This window comes from Carcharodon carcharias, chromosome 1 (assembly GCF_017639515.1).
Source record: "Carcharodon carcharias isolate sCarCar2 chromosome 1, sCarCar2.pri, whole genome shotgun sequence".
In the NCBI taxonomy this organism is placed as follows: domain Eukaryota; kingdom Metazoa; phylum Chordata; class Chondrichthyes; order Lamniformes; family Lamnidae; genus Carcharodon; species Carcharodon carcharias.
In genome coordinates this window covers 100475901-100494894 of record NC_054467.1, presented here as the reverse complement: position 1 = coordinate 100494894, position 18994 = coordinate 100475901, and the positions used below count along the sequence as shown (strand labels likewise).

General features: G+C 42.0%; 1 protein-coding gene across 2 annotated transcripts in view; it reads left to right on the top strand.

The window, feature by feature from the left end:
• rasgef1ba (RasGEF domain family, member 1Ba) overlaps nucleotides 1–14514 on the top strand; it is a 96247-nt gene extending 81733 nt beyond the window's left edge. For both annotated transcript variants that reach the window (XM_041198857.1, XM_041198848.1), the window contains 3 exons: nucleotides 5145–5268; nucleotides 10048–10120; nucleotides 11483–14514. In XM_041198857.1, coding sequence (XP_041054791.1) covers nucleotides 5145–5268; nucleotides 10048–10120; nucleotides 11483–11507 — 222 coding nt within the window. In that variant the 3' untranslated portion in view covers nucleotides 11508–14514. The remainder of the gene's footprint in view (nucleotides 1–5144; nucleotides 5269–10047; nucleotides 10121–11482) is intronic.
• Nucleotides 14515–18994: the final 4480 nt, after the last annotated feature.

Below are 18994 nucleotides of genomic sequence, written 5' to 3'. Positions count from 1 at the left end.
TGCTGTTATTACTTTGTCCATTTTTGTCTAATAAGAGACAAAACATTGTAAAGTTGAGTAAAATTCAAACCGCTTGAAGAAAGATATACTTTAATAGGAAATCGTGCCATTCAAGTGCTATGTAACCGCTGTACAATGTACCGTTTAACTTTATAAAGACCATTTTTCAATCTATCTCTGTGCCATTATGTAAACCAACAATCTTTCCCCTCACCAATCTGCCCCTCTTATTCATTGATTTTTTTTATTCAGCACAATTACTCTGTCATGTAACTCCCTCTGAAATGTCAGGTGCCCTTTTGACTCCCACCTGATCTCTTACCTTAATCTTTGGTCCACTGCTCCTGCCTGCTACATTTCTGATATTGGTGTGTGTGTCTGCATGTGTATGAGTCTTGGGTCACAATTTAACGTAGCCCCTGCAGGTGCCTGACACGCCTGACGGAGCGTTAAATATCATGTGATGACATCAGGAACCCCTCCCGATGTCACCATCACGAGATTACACTAGGCGAGTGTGCGCGAATGTCAGAAGCACACCCAATGTCAATTAAATGGCCTATGAAGGCAATTAAAGGGCCAGTTGACTCCAATTTTGACAGACTTGTTCATTTTTCCGGTCGGCACATGGGCATAATAGGCTGACGGAGATTGCACATTTTTAACTTTCTATAGCCAGGGCTGGATATAGGGTTCAGAAGGTAATGAAGAAGTGAGGACGTAGGAGTTCCAAAGCAAGTTGTAAGTCTGGGCATTACTGATTAATTAATGAAGCATCCTGTTCATTTCTTATGTAGATTAGGAGGCTTAAGTCGTTTTAGAGGCTTTTACAGACAGGCCTCACCACAATATAGGTTAAATCTCTGCAGAGCATAAAGTTAAAAATGGGCATTGTTTATTCAGCTGAAAGCAATCCTCAGATGAGGAGAGGGCAAGAAGGGAGAGGAGGCCAGCTGGTCGGAGACGGCATCATAGAACCTGCCCTCCAGACCAAGAAGCACAACCAGAAGGGATTGAGGGCCAGCAAGCCTTGCAAGGGGGAAGGAGCAGGGGAAGATGCCAGTACCCTTACGGAAGAGTCTACAGGCTGAGATCCAGCTATCTTGAAATGACTGAGGTCCAGTGCTGAAGAGGGATCCGCCTTTCAAAAGGGATATTAACCTCACTTCGTGACATGATAGGCCCCGAGATAGCTTCCAACTATGTAGGTGGGCACCCAATGCCAATGGCCCTAAAGGTCACAGTTGCCCTTAATTTTTATGCTTCACGTTCATTCCAGGGATCTGTTGGAGATCTTTGCGGAGTGTCACAATCTGCAGGACACAGCTGTATAAAGCTTGTGACAGGTGCACTGTTCTGAAGGGTCAACACATTTATACATTACAAGATAGAAGAGGAAAGCTAGGCAGCGCATTCCAGAGGATTCATCGCCATTGCAGGCTTTCCAGGGATTCAAGGAGCCATTGCTTACGCCCGTGTGCCCATCAAGGCACCTGCTGGAGAGCCAGGGGCCTTTGTAAATCATAAGGGGTTCCACTGTCTGAATTTCGAGCTAGTGTGCAATCTTAACAACAGATCTTGCGGGTTTGTGCCAGATATCCTGGGAATTGCCATGATTCATCTATTTTCCGTCAATCTGAAGTTCCAAGGCTGCTCACAGCTCCTGCAAGCTTGGATGGCTGCTTGGTGGGGTGTAGTAATTATGGTTTTATTTAGCAAGCAGTGTTCTTTTAAGAATAATATTTGTTAAGGAAGATCATAAGATCTGTAGTAATCAATAGGAGATTAGCACGGGCTACCTCAGCAGTTAGTGTAGAGATGTAGTTGGAGTTGAAAGCAAACGTATCGTTGCAACTGAGTATATTACAGATAAACTTAGTGTTTCCACCCAAGAAGTGTCTACAGATCAGGTGTACCATTAATAGCACAACTCGGCCACCCTACAACATGGGGGATAAAGGATCTCCTCTGAAAAGGTGGCTAATGACACCTATCAAACATCCAAGGTTGCCCACGGAGGAGAGGTACAACAGAAGCCATTCCTCAACGAGGGCCATTGTTGAGAGGACAATAGGCTTCCTGAAAATCAGATGTTGTTGTCTGGACCACTCCGGGGAATCTCTGCCATATCTCCAGAACGCGTGTCCCTCATTATGGTTGTGTGCTGTGCCCTTCACAATGATGCTTTCTCAAGGGGAGATCAGATTGATGTCCAAGAAAGCGATGTGCTTCCAGAAGCCACTGAGGAAGATTCTAGCGCTGATTCTGAGGAAGAACCTGCTCAGCCACAGAGTTGTGATGTTGATCCAGCAATGAAGCAGCTTTTGGGAGCCAGAGAGACCTTGAAGGCTTTGACTCAAAAGAGTCCCCAGTAGGCCTCGAAAGTCAAGACATCAAATCATAGCAAAGAACCAGTCAACTCATTGCTCAGAGCTCATGCAGCCCTCCTGGCACCTTCTTTCTCTTGTGCCTCCTTCTGAAATACACTATCATGCCCAACGATATCTTGATCTAATTGCAGGCCTCCGATCTTACTTTTGCAGAAAGCACTATAAGGGCATTTGACATCAGGTCACATTTTAATAGTGAAGTGTGACTGCAATATACAACATGAGACAAAGTGACAATGAGAAAGATTTCACATGTGATAGCCGTTCTGTGATTAAGGTGATTTAATGATCCGCTTACATGTGCTATATCTGGGCACTTCCCTCTTGCCAGCAGCTGCATTGGAGGCAGGCTGCTGACTCTAATGCCCCTTTAGCCTTGATGACTTTGGTGGCTGTCCTCTGGTCGCTGAGGCCTGTGAAGGACCTGATTGGGCAGGAGAGTCCTGTGCAATGGCTGGGCACTCCTCATTCACTGCAGTGTCCTCAGATGCAACAGTCACTGGCAGAGGAGCTGCTGTCATCATCAGGAGTGCCCTGAGAGGAGTCCCCCAGGTACATGGAGCTGCAGGTCATCCAGCAACAAGGTTTTCTTGAATCTTCCTGCTCATCATAGATGGACAAGCAGCTAGCAAAGTCACTAGGTGCCTCATCCATCTCTTGAATTGGCAATGACCTGCTGAGATCACTGCCAGTCGGTGGGATCACAGGTCTGAGTGGGAACCCCAGAAATACCTGATTGAGTTTCTGGAGCTGCCGCTCCAAGAGAGCCGTCACTCTCTCTTTGGAGGATATTGTGCATTCAGAGCTGAGGGTCAACATAGTGCTCATTACCGTACATGGACTCCACCAACACAGAGACCATCTGCGACTTCTCCACATGCATTCCAGCATTTGTTGCCTAATAGACGACTCCAGAGGCTCAACATCTACCTGGGGCTCAGCATCATCCTGGTCTCCAGCAATCATCCTCCGATTGTCAGAGCTCCGGGGACTCCCTGTCTCCGACGTCCCCTCAAGCGAGTGTGACATGCCTTCCCCAGTGCCTGTGTTTGAGGTGGTGCAGAAAGAGGATGTGACACGGGGGCATCTATGAGTTAATCCTCTTCCAGTGTTAATGGAGGGCCTTCTGGATCATTAAGTGGTCTTCAAGATGATCCCTCAGATGGAGGAAAAGCAAGTGTAAGTATCCATTAGTATCAAAGTAGATGCATTCTGTTAGATTCTGAAATTGGTAATCTAGCAAACAAAGACTTCAGAATGGATGAATATTCAGAATTACTGGATTTCACCTGTCAGTCTTACACCTGTTGCCCTCCATTTCTCAGACCTTTCCCCAACCTCTTCTGTGCCCACTTCACTCTTACCCTCCTCTGAGACCCTGCCTCTCCACCACCAGTGGATCTCACTCCACACTCACCAACCCGCTCCAGGGTCTCCTCCTTTAATGGAGTTAGCAACACTAGTTCAGCTTCACTCCAGAGAATAATGACTCTTCTTCTGTTGTAAGGACAATAGTGCTTTAATGAGACCCCATTTATATGCCAGAACATTGCATCTTCCTCGCCAATATCACTGGTTTAAATACCCAGCACATTGTGAGACTTCCCCCTTCAAGGCATGCCTTCCATCCTGGCTAGTCCCAAGCAATCTTCAAGGGCACAGTAAGATGTATCAACTTTAGCTCATGGCTTTAACACCCTCAAGTTCCAACAAATGCAAGCCCACACCTACACATTTATCCAAGATGAAATGGGGCCTTAATACTCACCCTTGCAGAGCGGAGAAGGTCATTGACCCTCTTCCAGCACTGCATCTAGCTCCTTCTAATGAGCCCTGGCTGCTGACTTGTGCTTCCACCTCTGACTAATCCTCCTAGGTATGGTGTGGAGGCCTCCTCTTGCAGTCACATAGCAGCAATATCTCCCGGTGATCACTGACAGTATTGGAGTAACCACAGGCAGGCATCAAAGAAGCGGGGGATGCTTGGCTTCAGGCATTTCTAATCCTTCTTCCATGTCTTCTGGCACCTGAGGACATTGCAATCTTCCTTGCACACTTTCCTCCTAACTTTCACTCTTGATTAAACTTTAACTTTCAAGTTCCTCACCGTCCTCTCCAACAGTTGATCCTCATCTACATCCTTTCATTCATCTGCTTTTAAACCCCCCGCCCACAGCTGTCAGATTCATGGGCCAGCCCTCTTCCCGCCCCCATAAGCGCTGGCCTTCTCTCCGAGCGAGTTTTGCACTGGCTGGCTGTTAATTGGCCAGCCAGCATGTGATTGCTCTTGGCTGTCAATCTCGTGTGGGAGCAGTGTTCACATCCTCTTCCGGTCCCATCAAAGCCATTAGACCTTTGAATGGCTCACCGCATTTTACAGCCCTGCCCCCACCACAATGGGGCCATAAAATCCCACCCCATGTTTTGGCTCTCCAATGCCCCAAAACCACCAAATTAATTGCGGGAAATTATTTTTTGCCTCACAGATAAATGTGCTGGTAAGTTACCATCTATTTTCTGTCAACCAGACATTTTTTAAAAATAATTTGATGTCCAAAAGTATATTACCTTTCACATTCTCCTTTTAGGCTGCTGCTCAGACTGCTGTGACCCTCTTGGTCCAAGGACTCTTAAGTTCATGGAGCAATTCACATTTAAAACCACCAAGAAATATTGGTTTGCACTGAAATATTCTCTAAGATTATAGTCCGAGCCATCGCATGAAGCTATTTAATTTATTACTTCTTCTTTTAGAAATTCTGGGAGCTTGCAAAGCAGGTCAGTGAGTTTATGACCTGGAAACAAGTGGAGTGCCCCTTTGAGCGTGATCGCAAAATTCTTCAATATCTTCTCACAGCCCCTGTCTTCTCTGAAGATAGTAAGTCAGTAGATACGTTTGAAAATGAATTGTGCTATTAGGATGACATAGCGCATGCATTTTAATGAAAATAATGAAGATAAGAGAACCACTGACTAACAGTGATTCTTGAAAATAATAATTAAAATTAATTTTCTGCAGTGCCTGCTATAATCTATAAGATTTTTTTCTTGCAGAAAGGTAAATTTATGTACATACATTAATATTATAACTTAAAGCTTTGATACTTATAACTTGGATCTGTGTATAAATTCAGATAATATCTTTCTATAATAACAACTATTCAAGGTGAAAGGGATAATTGTGGCATTGCTGTCCTATTTACTGTATGTCCGAACGTTAACTTACCACTTAAATAACTTAGGGCAGAATTTTCCGGTCAGCGTGAGGGGCCCAACACGCCGACATGTAAAATAACACGCGATGATGTCGGCCGTACGTCCTGACGTCATCGCGCTGAGTAGCAATGATTCCTTCTGCAGTTGCGCGCCAGAGTCGGCTGCGCACCCGCCAATATGTAAACGGCCTATTAAGGTCATTATGGATCTAATTAAAGTTATTCTACACACTGCCCGTCCAACCTTAAGGCTGCAGGCAGGCAAAAAAGCCAAGTGGCCTTCATGTTTTTTTAGGAAACCGCATCCACAAACAGGCTGTGGTTTCCTAAAGCGTTTATTAAATAATTTTTAAAAATTTAATAAATTTAAAAACATGTCCCAACTCATGTGACTGACTTGCTTAAATAAATTATTACACCTTTTATTTAATAATTTTATTATCGATTCAGTCTCCATGAGGCAGCTCCATGCCTCAGGGAGATTGAAGCACTCTTTAGCACGCAACGCGAAAGAGCGCTGGCCCTGACTCTCCCACTTCCCCCCACCCACACGGGTAGCACTGGCCACGTATTACACTGGGCGGTTCTTAATTGGCCTGCCCGCATAAAATGGCCTGCCATATGAACAATCCTGCCGTTAATAATTTATAACATATTATGAACAAATATCTTAAGTGAGTTCCTCTTCTAGTAAACTGTGTCTCTCCGAAACATGAAAAATCCTATTGGAATATTAAGAGACTTGATAAGTAGCTTCCTCGAATTAGTTTGTGATGTTCTTTTGTAAAATAAGTGTTCGGCATTCATCAGTGCTTATGTAAGTAAGTAAATTCTGTAAATCATTGATTAACACTGATTTACTGGACTTGTCAAGGGAATTGTAGCAGAAACTGTACATTTATTTATTTCCATAGTGATAAAATGAAACGCTGTACAACGACTCAAAAGGATTATAATTGTTTTAGGAATGGATATAGTGAATTGTCCATGTGTGGATTTTTGAATACTTAATACAATTATCAGTCACTTCAATATAAACTAACTGGAAACCCAAACTGAAAAGCATTTTGCTCAATGCAGAAAACTTCCTTTAGAATTATGCTACTTGTATTAACTTTTACTTTTAACTCAACGTACCCCCCACACACTGTTCATGGCTATGATGTAAGTTTGATTGAAATATAATTGTTCCTGTGCACATAGTGTACAATGATTGAAACAAATTATTGTTAGATTTTAGATTTCAGAGGAACATCTGTCCTGTGTTTTTCCTTTAAAAAACATTTCATCATGTTTTCACCATCCTTGGCGAGCAGTTAGTTTAGCTCAGTGGCAGCAGGTTATCGTCAAGGCAGGTTATGTCAGAAGGTTATAGTCAAAGCTGCACTCCTGGAAATTGAGAACATAATCTAGGCAAACACTTCAGGCAAGCTTTTCATTATTTGCCCTAATATATCTTTATGTAGCTTGTTGTCAAATTTTGTTCTATAATGCTCTTGTGAAGCACTTTGGGACATTCTATTACATTAAAGGTGCTATATAAATACAAGTTGTCATTGGGGCAGATAAAATTGATTTTCTAGGATTAACGAAAGAATGTCAAATTTATAACTTGTCCTTTTCCTAACGTTAAAGTTTCCTTTCAAAAGTCCAAAATACATTAGAACAGATAAAACAAAAATACATATCACTACATAGAGTGGATCGGATATCTCTTGAATATATGGCCCTAGAGTGCTGGTATCCTAGCAGAATTTTTAACCATTTTAAATGGGATAACGTGAATGTTAAAATAGCAAAGAAATGTCATATGAACTTGTTAAGCTTTTGCCCACTAATATTTCAAAGTGTAATCTCAGAACCATAGAGATAATATTTAATAAAATTGCTCAATAGCTGAGGAAAGTAAATTGATTTACAACTGTGGCCACAGTGATGTCTATTGATTTCTAAAGTTACACTGGAGATTAGTCTGATTTTGATTTTTAAGCAATAAAACTTGACATTGAGAAACTTATGAAAATCTCAATTTCAGAGAAAGGGTGAACTCTTGTTTGGAGTTGCCAATCTTGGTTGCTGCACATCAACAGAAACTTGCTAAAAACATTTCTAAAATTGCCAAAAACAGAACCTGAGGCATGTTTTACGGTGATGAATGGCCAATTTATAATCACATTTACTTTGCACTTAGAAACAAGTTTGATTTTAGTTTACAAATGCTCACTCTTAAAATGTTATATCCTGACCTCAGTGTCAACCAAAGGATCTAAGCACAGACTTTTAAACTGGCCTTTTGCACTGATACCTGTCTATATTGTTTGCTATAACTTTCAGGCTCTTACCAGATATCTCTCTTGTACTCAGCATTAAGAGCCCCTCTCATAAGGGAGCTCTTGATGCATGTGAATCTACCCACGACCTTACTTACAATGACTGGAATTTTACGGCCCCATCCCGGCAGGGCCGGGCTGAAAATACGGCGAGCCGTGCTAAACTTCATTGACTTTGGCTGGAATGTAAAACCCCGCTGCCATAAAATTCCCCCCAAAATCTCCTATTGTAAAGTAGCCCAGAGCTGAATAAATACTCTAGTCTTTGCAATTTGCTCACTGAAAATTACATAAGCCTTTTAATATTATTCGAGCCTTTGAATAACGTAAGAATGAATACTAACAAATAATTGTGTCTAAGTTATTTTGTTAAACATAGGGGAGAATTTTCTCCCTGTTGGGCGGGCTGAGCGGGTGCAGACGGGTGGAGGGGGGGCAGCCATTTATCGTGGGTGGGCCAATTAAAGCCCGCCCAGCGTGACGTGCACCCAGAAGCGCTCAGCGCTACTTGTGCGGGCGGGAGGAGGAGGGAGACTCACAGCCTATGCTCTTGAGCACAGTAATCTCCCTGAAGCAGCTCCGTGCCTCAGCAAGATTATGTTCAGCTCAAAAAATGTTTAAAATAAAGAAATAAAATTATTCAGACATGTCCTCTCATGTGATAGTGTCACATGAGCTGGGACATGTTTATAAATTTTATTAAATTTAATTTGTAAACCCTTCATGAAACCTCATCCCACCCGTGGATGAGTTTTCATGAGAAACGCGAAGGCCGCCGGGGCTCTTCGCCTGCCGCCAACCTTAAGGTTGGAAAGGCAGCCCTGACAATTACTTGAATTAGGAGATTAATGTCCTTAACAGGCCTTTGACAGTTTGGCGGGCACACAGCCAACTCCAGTGTGCGCCTGCTGAACTGGAGATCAGAATGACGCGCAGTGACGTCGGGATGCACACTCGAGGTCTACGCGCGTCATTTTGTGCATCAGCGAGCGGGGCCTGTCCCTGCGCGCTGAACGGAAGATTCAGCCCATAAAAATTAAACAGTGGCTATAAAGATTAGTGACAGATTTCAGCAGATTACAGAGCATTGAATTTACACATCCTCAGGTATTAAATAATCAAAACACTACAATTTGCAACAAAAACAAAAGTTGCTGGAAAAACTCAGCAGGTCTGACAGCATCTGTGGAGAGGAAGACAGAGTTAACATTTTGAGTCCGTATGACTCTTCATCAGAACTGTCTTCCTCTTCATAGATGCTGTCAGACCTGCTGAGTTTTTCCAGCAATTTTTGATTTTGGTTCATATTTCCAACATCCGCGGTATTTTGCTTTTATACTGCAGTTTGCAATCTCTCCTAATAATGCAGAACCCAGTCCAGTGGCTGTACAACAAACATCAGCTTTAATTTAGCCCCATCTCTGCATGCTCCCCTTTATGTGGATCATAGAGCAGGGAAAACTAAAGTACAGCTGCAGGCTGAGGTGAGACATATCTCCTATTACCTTTGAAATTCTAATTGAAACAAATTAAATCAAAAAATACCTTCCAAATTATATAAAACTATCAAACATATGTAGCATTTAAAGCACAGGTTTCAGCTGATCCTCAACAACCAGGACCAGTGAATCAAAGCAGAGTTCATGTGTTCATTGAAATGTCTGTTGCCATGGCCACAAATCCTTGGGTATGTCACAAGCCTTGTCCCCAATCATGATCAAATTTAACTTGCTTCTAAAATGTAGATGGACAGTAAGATTTTTTTCACTTCATTTTCACGGTTCTTTACTTGAATTGACTAATAGTAGAACAGAGCAAACAACCTGGCTCCATGCTATTTTTGGAAGGGTTATAGGTTAAATGTGAATTCATCCCTAAGATTCTGTGGCAAATGGATGCAGGGAAGAGGCAGGAAGATGGGATTGAAGAGAGAACCGAAGCTGAAGAGTTGTTGAAGAGCTATACTGGCACATACACAAGAGCCAAATGACCTCCTTCTGTGCTGTAATTTCTTTGTGCCTAAGATAGACAGGGGCTTTATAAAACAGGTTTTGCTTTAGATTGATATTATATCATTGGTAATGTATTATTATTTCCCCTGTTTCTCCTCAGCACTTTACTTGGCGTCCTATGAGAGTGAAAGCCCTGAGAACCACATTGAGAAGGAACGGTGGAAGACCCTAAGGTAGACAGCAAAGCTCATTAAGCAGCAATTTTAGTATGTGGGTAATTAAAAAGAAAGGCGTGTACATAAACCCCTATATAAATTCTAGATAATTACATATTTTCCCTTTACTTTTTTTTATTTGAGGATCAATAGGATCAGTGTGTTTTTGATCTGTTTACTGAGTGATTGTGTGCTTTTATTTTAAATCTCCATTGAAAGTTTGCCAAACCACAACAAATACTTGAGATTGAAAAATAGAAAACAAAAGGAAATCGAGCATTTGGTTTGCAAATGGATTTTATGCGCCCTAATCCCTTTATCAGCAGTGTTATGAAACAGACATTCCACAAAAGGCTCCGCCTACCCAATATAATTCCATCCTTCAAAATATGGAAGTGCAGAGGTTCATCAGGAATCTTGTAACTATGATTCATGTGGTGATTCATGAAAACAAATGAGTGGAGGAAAAACCCAGACTTTAAACAGGAGTGTGTAAACTTCATATCTTATACTTATCCCTACTCCTAAGTTGACCCAAGCAGTGTTTTTGATATAATAAAACAGTTAGTTTAAGACATACTGAAGACATGGTATCATGACATGTAATTCAGGATTGCAATGTTGACCCACTCTGTGAAAACACACAACAACTTGTATTTTAAAACATATTTAAAGTAATAAAACATCCCAAGGTGCTTCATGAGAGCATTATCAAACAAAAGTTAAGACTGAACCACATAGGGCAGATGACCAAAGATTTGGTAAAAAAAGGTTAGGTTTTAATGAGTACCTTAAAGGAGGAAATAAAAAGCCAAGAGGCAGTGAATTTTAGGGAGGGAATTCCAGAGCTTAGGGCTTTGGAAGCTAAAAGCATTGCCACCAAGGGTGGAGCAATTAAAATTGGGGGTACTCAACAGATCCAAACTGGAGGGCTGTGAGGCTGGAGGAAATTACAGAGATAGGAAGGGATGAGTCCATGGGGCGATTTGAAAACAAGGAATAGAATTTTAAAATCAGGGTATTGCCTAATCAAGAGTCAGTGTACCTCTGCGAGCACGAGTGAGAGGTGAACAGGACTCAGTGCGTGTTACGACACAGCCTGCAGAGTTTTGGGTGACCTCAATTTATGGAGAAAATGGGACACACACTACATTGATATTTGATTGGCTTATTCAGAGCTCATCAGAAATATTTTGTTTTAAATCTGATAGATAAAGTAGGTAGGAAGTACCTGAAAAAATGATCTGCTGAGAAAAGAGTTTGAATAGCCTTCTGTGCTGTTTTCTTTTATCGCAAAACCTAAAGTGGTCATTGTTCCTGCAAGTTCCTATTTGACTATTTGATTGTGCAGTTAAAACAATGTATTCCTATTTTTTTCAGATCAACACTTCTAACTAGGGTTTAGCATGGACATAAACTGCTTTATAATCAGCCCCAAATCTAAGATGTTTTAAATAACTGGCCTCTGAGGACAAGACACTTGGACATACAGTAGTCTAGAACTCCCGTATCAGCACCAAGGAGGATACATCTCAGTGAGAGCAAAACAGACATTGGATGTCCATATTTCATTGGTCACAGATCTGATTCAAATGTGTCTTTTTTTTTTGTTCAACTTGACGTTATGAATTGAACTTTGAGAGCGTGCTCATGATTGCACACCTCAGTATTAGCTTTCAAGTTGTGGACTGAACTCCGAGGTTTGCAGCTGGTTATTCTCTGCTGTTTCAGATGGAAACTCAGAATTTGGTGCTGGTCTCCACCTGGTCTACTGATTATTGGAATTAAAACTGAACTCTGAGTTGGTTGCTGGTTAGCCAACTCAGTAATATGGAAAAAAAAATTGCTAATATAATGTTCATGACATTGGTCACAGAAATGTAGTACTGGAATGCAATAGATTTGTGTGATATGGGAAGCTAGTTATATCCATGACTAAATTGTTTACATAGAACACTGTAAACATTCCACATTGCAGTATGAGTCACATCTGTATAGGTTTTAACACATTCTGTGATTTAAAGTAACACAAAAAAATGGAAATGATAGAATGCGTTATTTTGGCATATGTAAGAATTAAAGAGAATTTTAGTTGCTTTTAGATGTTTGGTAGTATCACACACTTACATTAAAATACTGACACAAAAATAATATTGTTCCTTATAAGCAGCAGTTACACAGGGACTTGTTCTGTGGGAAGGCTTGCAGATTCATTGATGAAAATGTGGGTGGTCAATCACACTACAAAGTGCACTCTTCTGTGAGTCACATCAGCATTGGATTGTGCAATACCTTGTTTTGTTAGACATTTTTGATTTGCTTTCAGCAGATGTAAGCACTTAAACATATTCATTCCAGATGTGTCACGAAAGGCATCACAGGACTATTAAAAAATGTGGCTCAGAACATATTAAATGTCAGTAATTCACTAATGGAGCTGACCAGATAATGTACATGTTTTTGTAAGCTATTTGAATGAAGGCTGAAATTTTGCAGGCATTTTGTCCTGCCATTATCTTTTTGTGCTTTTTTTAAAGATTATAAGAACAGTCACAATATTGTGGTTAACTTATCTGTGTATATAATTTATACTTTTGCGTGTACATCGTAATGTATTTTAAGTGTCAAGAATGCTTACAAGTGAATTTTTTTAAATTTATGTGATTCAAATGGAACTTTTGTAAATAATGAGGGTTTTCTTCTTTTACCTGTAGAAATGAAGTTATTTTATACTGGATCTTTGGCATAGCTCAATCTACAGATTACTGAAGCAATAGAGAAAGATTATTCTAGCCATGCATACCAGCTTTGACAATTTTATGCAGCAGCACATAGCGTTTTTGCTAGCAAATGATTATTCCTGAGTCTATATATATCCATAAGATAACAGGCACCATTATTCCTACGTGGCAGGAGTGTTTTCTAGTCACCTACAGTCCATGTGGCACAAGTTACCCATTGGATGTCAATCTAGTCTCCACTCCCCTGGATTGTCCAGGGTGGGCTTCAAATGCTGACTCTGTCTCAGAGGTTGAAATTTTTTTTTATTCATTTACGGGAAGTGGGCATCGCTGGCTAGGCCAGCATTTGTTGCCCATCCCCAACTGCCTTTGAGAAGTTTGTGGTGAGCCGTCTTCTTGAACTGCTGCAGTCCATGTGGTGTAAGTACACCCAGGGTGCTGTTAGTGGGGAAATCCCAGGATGCTATGACTAAGCCATAGGCCTGACCCACCAATTGATGTTATTGACATGTTACTGTTCTTTTGTGGACAGAACACAGAGTTAGATTTTTCTGCTAAGGTTACATTAAATGGACATAGCAATTTTCCACTTGTGTACAAATATTTACTATCTGTTTTTATGCTTAATTGACTTAACGCATTATTTAGGGAACAGATAGGACTGACCCAAAATTCAAAACTGAAGTAACTTAAATTGGGTCATTTTAGGTTTATATGTGAATCCTCAGTTGAATTATCCCATTGTCTAGCACATTGAATTAACTTCATCTGAACCATTTTGTGTTCCAATGAAGTTTCCCTTTTTTATAAGCATGCATTCTTAGAATGACAAGATCATATATTACAAAACAGCTTAGTATCTATCTACAATGGCCCTTTTAGTCTTTGCAGCTCATGGGTCCCTGTCAAACCTATGGTAAAGAAATGGGACTTCTTATTTTTTTTACAACTGGTGGTATATGCAGGCATCAATCTTAGCTTAGCTATCAGAGAGTGGAAGAGAAAGTCAGTCACAGATATTTATACAATTTGTAGCTACTTGATGGAGTGGGAAATAATACCCTAGTTATCCAAGGAATAAACAACTGACTCCTGTATACAGATGTTGACAGAAAAAGTGTTTGCATTATGTTTTGATTCTCACCAAAGCTTAGTTCCAGTAACCATTTCCAATCATTAAATTGCTATATGGACTTCAACATTTTGGATTTACAAAAGGTGAAATATCATGTGACGTGTTTGAAAATGTAACTTACGTGTAAGACAGGTCGTGTCGCAACCTGGAATGGCTGAAAATTCCTTTGGATTTCAAAGAAGCTTTTGGGCATGCTCAACTTTCAGCAACCAGCACAAGAGAAAGAAAGTGGCTGGTTTACTTTGATGAAATGCAGCGTTGTTGGCACTTTCGTCTTGGCTGTGAACCAAGTCTCATCTCAAGATTTTTTTCTACCCCATCATATATTGCACTTTGCTTTTAAAGTTCTTGAATGAATGCAGGGCATTTATGTCTAAGTGGATCACAGGAACCCAAAAGTTGTTACATGTTCTGACTGCAGAGATTTCTAATATCCTGTTTTGCTCACAGAAAATGTTGACTATGGAAGGATCAGTGGTCATGTCAAAAGGACATGTAGTAGAAATAAATTCAATAAATTGTTCATAGAATCTTAATCCTCCAGCTGCTGCATGTCATTTAAAAAAAACACTGACCACGATGGGCCGAGTTTAACAGTGAGGCCCCAGGGAGCTGGCTGGGAGATAGTTGCAGGGGTGTAAGTTCAGTTGGGATGGTGGGGGTATGTGTACCTGTTGTCTTCTGCCACAGCTGACATTTTATCAGAAGAAGGAATGGTATGGCAGACAGCTCGCCTGCCCTTAGGCCAATTCAGGCCTTTAAGTGGCCAATTAAGGCCACTTAAGGGCCTCTTCCTGTTGCTGCTGATATTTTACCAGGGACAGGTTGGCACTGCCACATGGGAAGACTGCCAGGTATACCCTGGAAGCCCACTTGCGGGCTTGGGGGAAAGCACCTCCTGATCGGGCACCTTGCGACCTACAAAGGGCCTCTCTCCAAAATGTTAGGATTGGCCCTGCTGAAAGAGCCCCCCTGCTTCCATGACTGATTTCCCCGACTTCCCCGGGACCGGCCTGACTGGACCCGATGAGCCCCACCTTAATTCTGGGGCCTCCTCCATTGTGGCTGCTCTGGACTGGTTGCAGACCCAGCAATTGATATGGGGTGGGGGGCGGGTGGGGGGCGGGGTGTGGGGGGGGGGGGGGGGGGGGGAGGGGTCGGAGGGTGGGGGAGGATCCTCAGTTTTTAAAGAGGTGGAAGCCCCCACTGCAGGCAACTAATTGCTGAGGATCATAGAATATAATTGGGGCTTGCATGACCAGCTGAGCCTGGCTTGCTGCCAGTTTTCTGGTTGGTGGGCCGGGCCACTGCTGCCCTGTAAAGCCCTGGCCTTTATTTCGCCTACTTTACCTGATTTGACATTACATTCACTATTCTAATTGCATTTCCTGGTTCAGACTGCTCACTAACAATCCTTCAGTTTGACTCAGTCACACAGTTGTTTTCCCTGTTCACACAGACACCAAATGCTAAATTGAGGATCCTGCATTTCTTGGATGACAGGAGCTTTCTGTGCAAAAGCCCATAGAATGACTGGGCAAGTGTAAGTGGAATGGAAAGCTTGTGCCTTTTGTTCACCTCAGAAAGCAAAATCCTATCCAACAACTGATATTTTGGGGACAAATGAGCAGAATTAAATTTTAAATCAATTTTAAGAAACAGAAAGGTAAAGGCCAATGCCCATACGACAGGACACCATAAAGACTGAAGATTGTAGGCAGAAAGAAAAGCTGGATGGGCTGAGGCTTTATATCGTATTGAATGTTTTTAACAGTTATCAAAGAGAAAATAGGTGGCATGAATGAGGAAACCAAGCTTTGTAGAAGCAGTCGTGTAGGAATAGCTAGTGGGTATTCCATTTGAGATTAGAGGGAGGAGTGGACTAAGAATATTAACAAATGAAAAAGTAATAAGTGGAGATGTTGATTAGATTTGTCTTTGGGGTATATTTTCAAATTCATTATCTGCCTTTAAGCCTCATCAGCCTAAAATGCTAAAGGGAAGTCTGTCAGGAAGGGTCAAGTGATGGTAATTGAATTTAGGAATGAAAAAGCAATTGGGTCCTGTAAATGGCATTCTATTCTCCTCAGTAGATTTCTCTGTTTTACGCTCTGCCTGGCCAATGTTCAATGCTCAGGTGGTAAGGAAAATCTATCCCTGCCTGTAAAGAATGAAAAGAAACAGGATTTTAACTGCCACATTGAAAGATATGGGCAGATTGAGGTCTTGTGGTAAAACAATTGCATTGACAGAGAGCAAGAGGATGTTAACACTGAGGGTGTGTGACCTGATTACAGGCTGATAAATGTAGAGTGGAATAATTCATAAAAGAATAATAGAGTTGGTTGATGAGTAGATGAATTGACATGAAGGGCAAACCGAGTTGGTGATAAATTCAACAACACAAACGAATTGAATCCAGAGGACAGTTGACAGTTGGTTCCTTGTTAACTTATGTAAATAGGCACAATGCTAAATCATGTTAAAGATTTAAGCAATGTCCATGGATAATGACAGATAATTCGCAAATTGTTCCATAGCAGAGCTCCAGAGACAGATTACGTAGACCTACAAGTGCAAAAATGGATTAGTTAAACTGAAAACCACAAAAATGAGCTTGGATAGGTTGAAATAGCTTTTGAGAGATAACAATATTAGGAAGTACCATTTTAAAAAACTGATACCAAGGTGGGTATGATCTTTCACCCTTCTAAGGGATAGTGTAAACAAAGCAGGTGTTGAAGAGAAAGGAAAAGTGGCTTGCAAGCAAGCAGAATTGAAATGATAGGAAAGATCAGACATTAGCTCAGAGGCATGAGGACGATAGGATGGACATTGTCAAAATCAGAGATCAAATTGGAGTCTAAAGAATGTGGGCTTCAACAAATCTGAGGGGAAGGGGAGGTGCGGGCGAGTAATTTTAGCTTTTGGTGATCAGGACATATGTTTAACAGACAAATGATTGCTCATAATACTCTAATTGACATAAGTTAAATTACGCCCCTGGAGTACATACAACTTGATGTTGGCCATAATGGTTGAATAGAATTGAACAAAGTTGAACAGTTCTTTACCACGTTTATCAAGATTCAAATTGAAGTAAAAGAAGGAAACAAAAACGTTAGGTTTCTCCCAAGGGAGTTAATTTGCTCCAAGTTAATGCTATAACACACATTAATTGCACTTTAAGGAATTGTGACTTGCTGTTAATTCAGGGCATAAACCTTTCCCACATGACTACTCATGGTAGTAGGAGCAAATATTTCTATTGCACATTAATACACTGACTCAATGTTAATGCTATCTCTGTTTTTAAGCAGTAATGAATGAAACAAATTTACTTTATTCCCACCCTAATCTAATTTTTCCCACCGAAAGCACTGAGGGAACCAGCACTCCCAGTGAACTGCAGAGCAAGAGAATCTAACCATCACCCCTTGACATTCAATGGCATTACCATCGCCATGCCCACCACCATTAACATCCTGGAGGCCACCATTGACCAGAAACTTAATTCGATCAGCCTCATAAACACTACGGCTACAATAACAGATCAGAGGGAGGTTGGGAAATCTGGCGAGTAACACACCTGACTCCCCAAAACCTGTCCACCATCTACAGGCATAAGCCGAGTACCATTTGCTTGGATGGGTGCAACTCAAGCAGCACTCAAGAAGCTTGACACCACCCAAGACAAAGCAGCCGACTTGATTGGCACCCCATTCACCAACTTAAACATTCACTCCTACCACCAGCAACCACAGTGGCAGCTCCTTTGACAGCACCTCCCAGACGCGTGACCTCTACCACCTAGAAGGAAAGCGCAGCATGTGAACACACAACCTGCAAGTCCCCCTCCAAGTCATATCCTGACTTATAACCATATCAGCATTTCTTCACTGTCACTGGCTCAATGGTCTGGAACTCCTTTCCTAATAGTGCTGCGGGTGTACCTATACCATATTGACTGCAGTAATTCAAGAAGGTGGCTCACCACCACCTACTCAAAGGCAACTAGGATGAAGTTTATAGGCCCCCCAAACAATAGTCATGCATTGCACAGAGCATTAAATAAGAAATTATCATAGTTTGTAACAAAGACAAATGAATATTTCCCTCAGCATGCCCAGGTAGGTGGTGGTCCCGGAAAATGGCCTGAGACCACCAGCTGACAGCAGTCATGCACTGGCTGGCCAATTAACAGCCGTTCAGGATGAAACCTGTTCTCTGAGAGGGCCAGCACTGCCAGCGGGGGTGACAGGAACAAGGCGGGTGTCTCCATGGAGTCAGCTGTGGGTGGGGGGTTTAAGTGGACAGAAGGAAGGATGCAGTGAAGGTCATGGTGAGGAGTTTTGGGAGATTGTGCTGTGGCAGGAGCAATTCAATTCATTGAATCCTAATTCAAAGGCAGGAACAACTTGTGCAAGAAATTGAGGAATGTCGTCCAGAGGTTCAAGCTATGGAAATGGCTGCAGCCAAGCAGTCCCTCATTTTTCAGGTGACTGCTTGCAGACACTCGTGCAGGCAGTAAGTGATCGCGAGGAGATACTGCTGCCACCTGACAGCAAGAGGAGGCCTCCATATGTCAGCAAGAAAGCCTGGACAGATGTGGCAGTAATAGTCAGCAGCTGTGGGGTCATCCGAAGGACCTGGATGCAGGGTCAGAAGAGGCTGAATGACCTTCCCTGCTCTGCAAGGGAGAGTAAGGAAGCCTTTTTGTATCTTGAATGAATGTACATGTGTGGATTTGCATTTGGTGGGGCAGGAAGGTGTTAAGCCACCAGCTCCAGTTGCCAAGTTGCCCTGTGCCCTAAAAGGCTGCCTGGGAGTAGATCAGATGGTAGGCATGCCTAGAAGGTAAAGTCTTGTAATGTGTTGGGCACATGGACCAGTGATGCTGGAGAGGAGGATATAAACTTTTGCCAATTCAAGGTGAGACTCTTGAATCTGCCCTGGATCAAAGCCGTACAGGTGGTGGTGCCCCGAATCTGGCTGTGCTGACTCTGATGGAGGAGT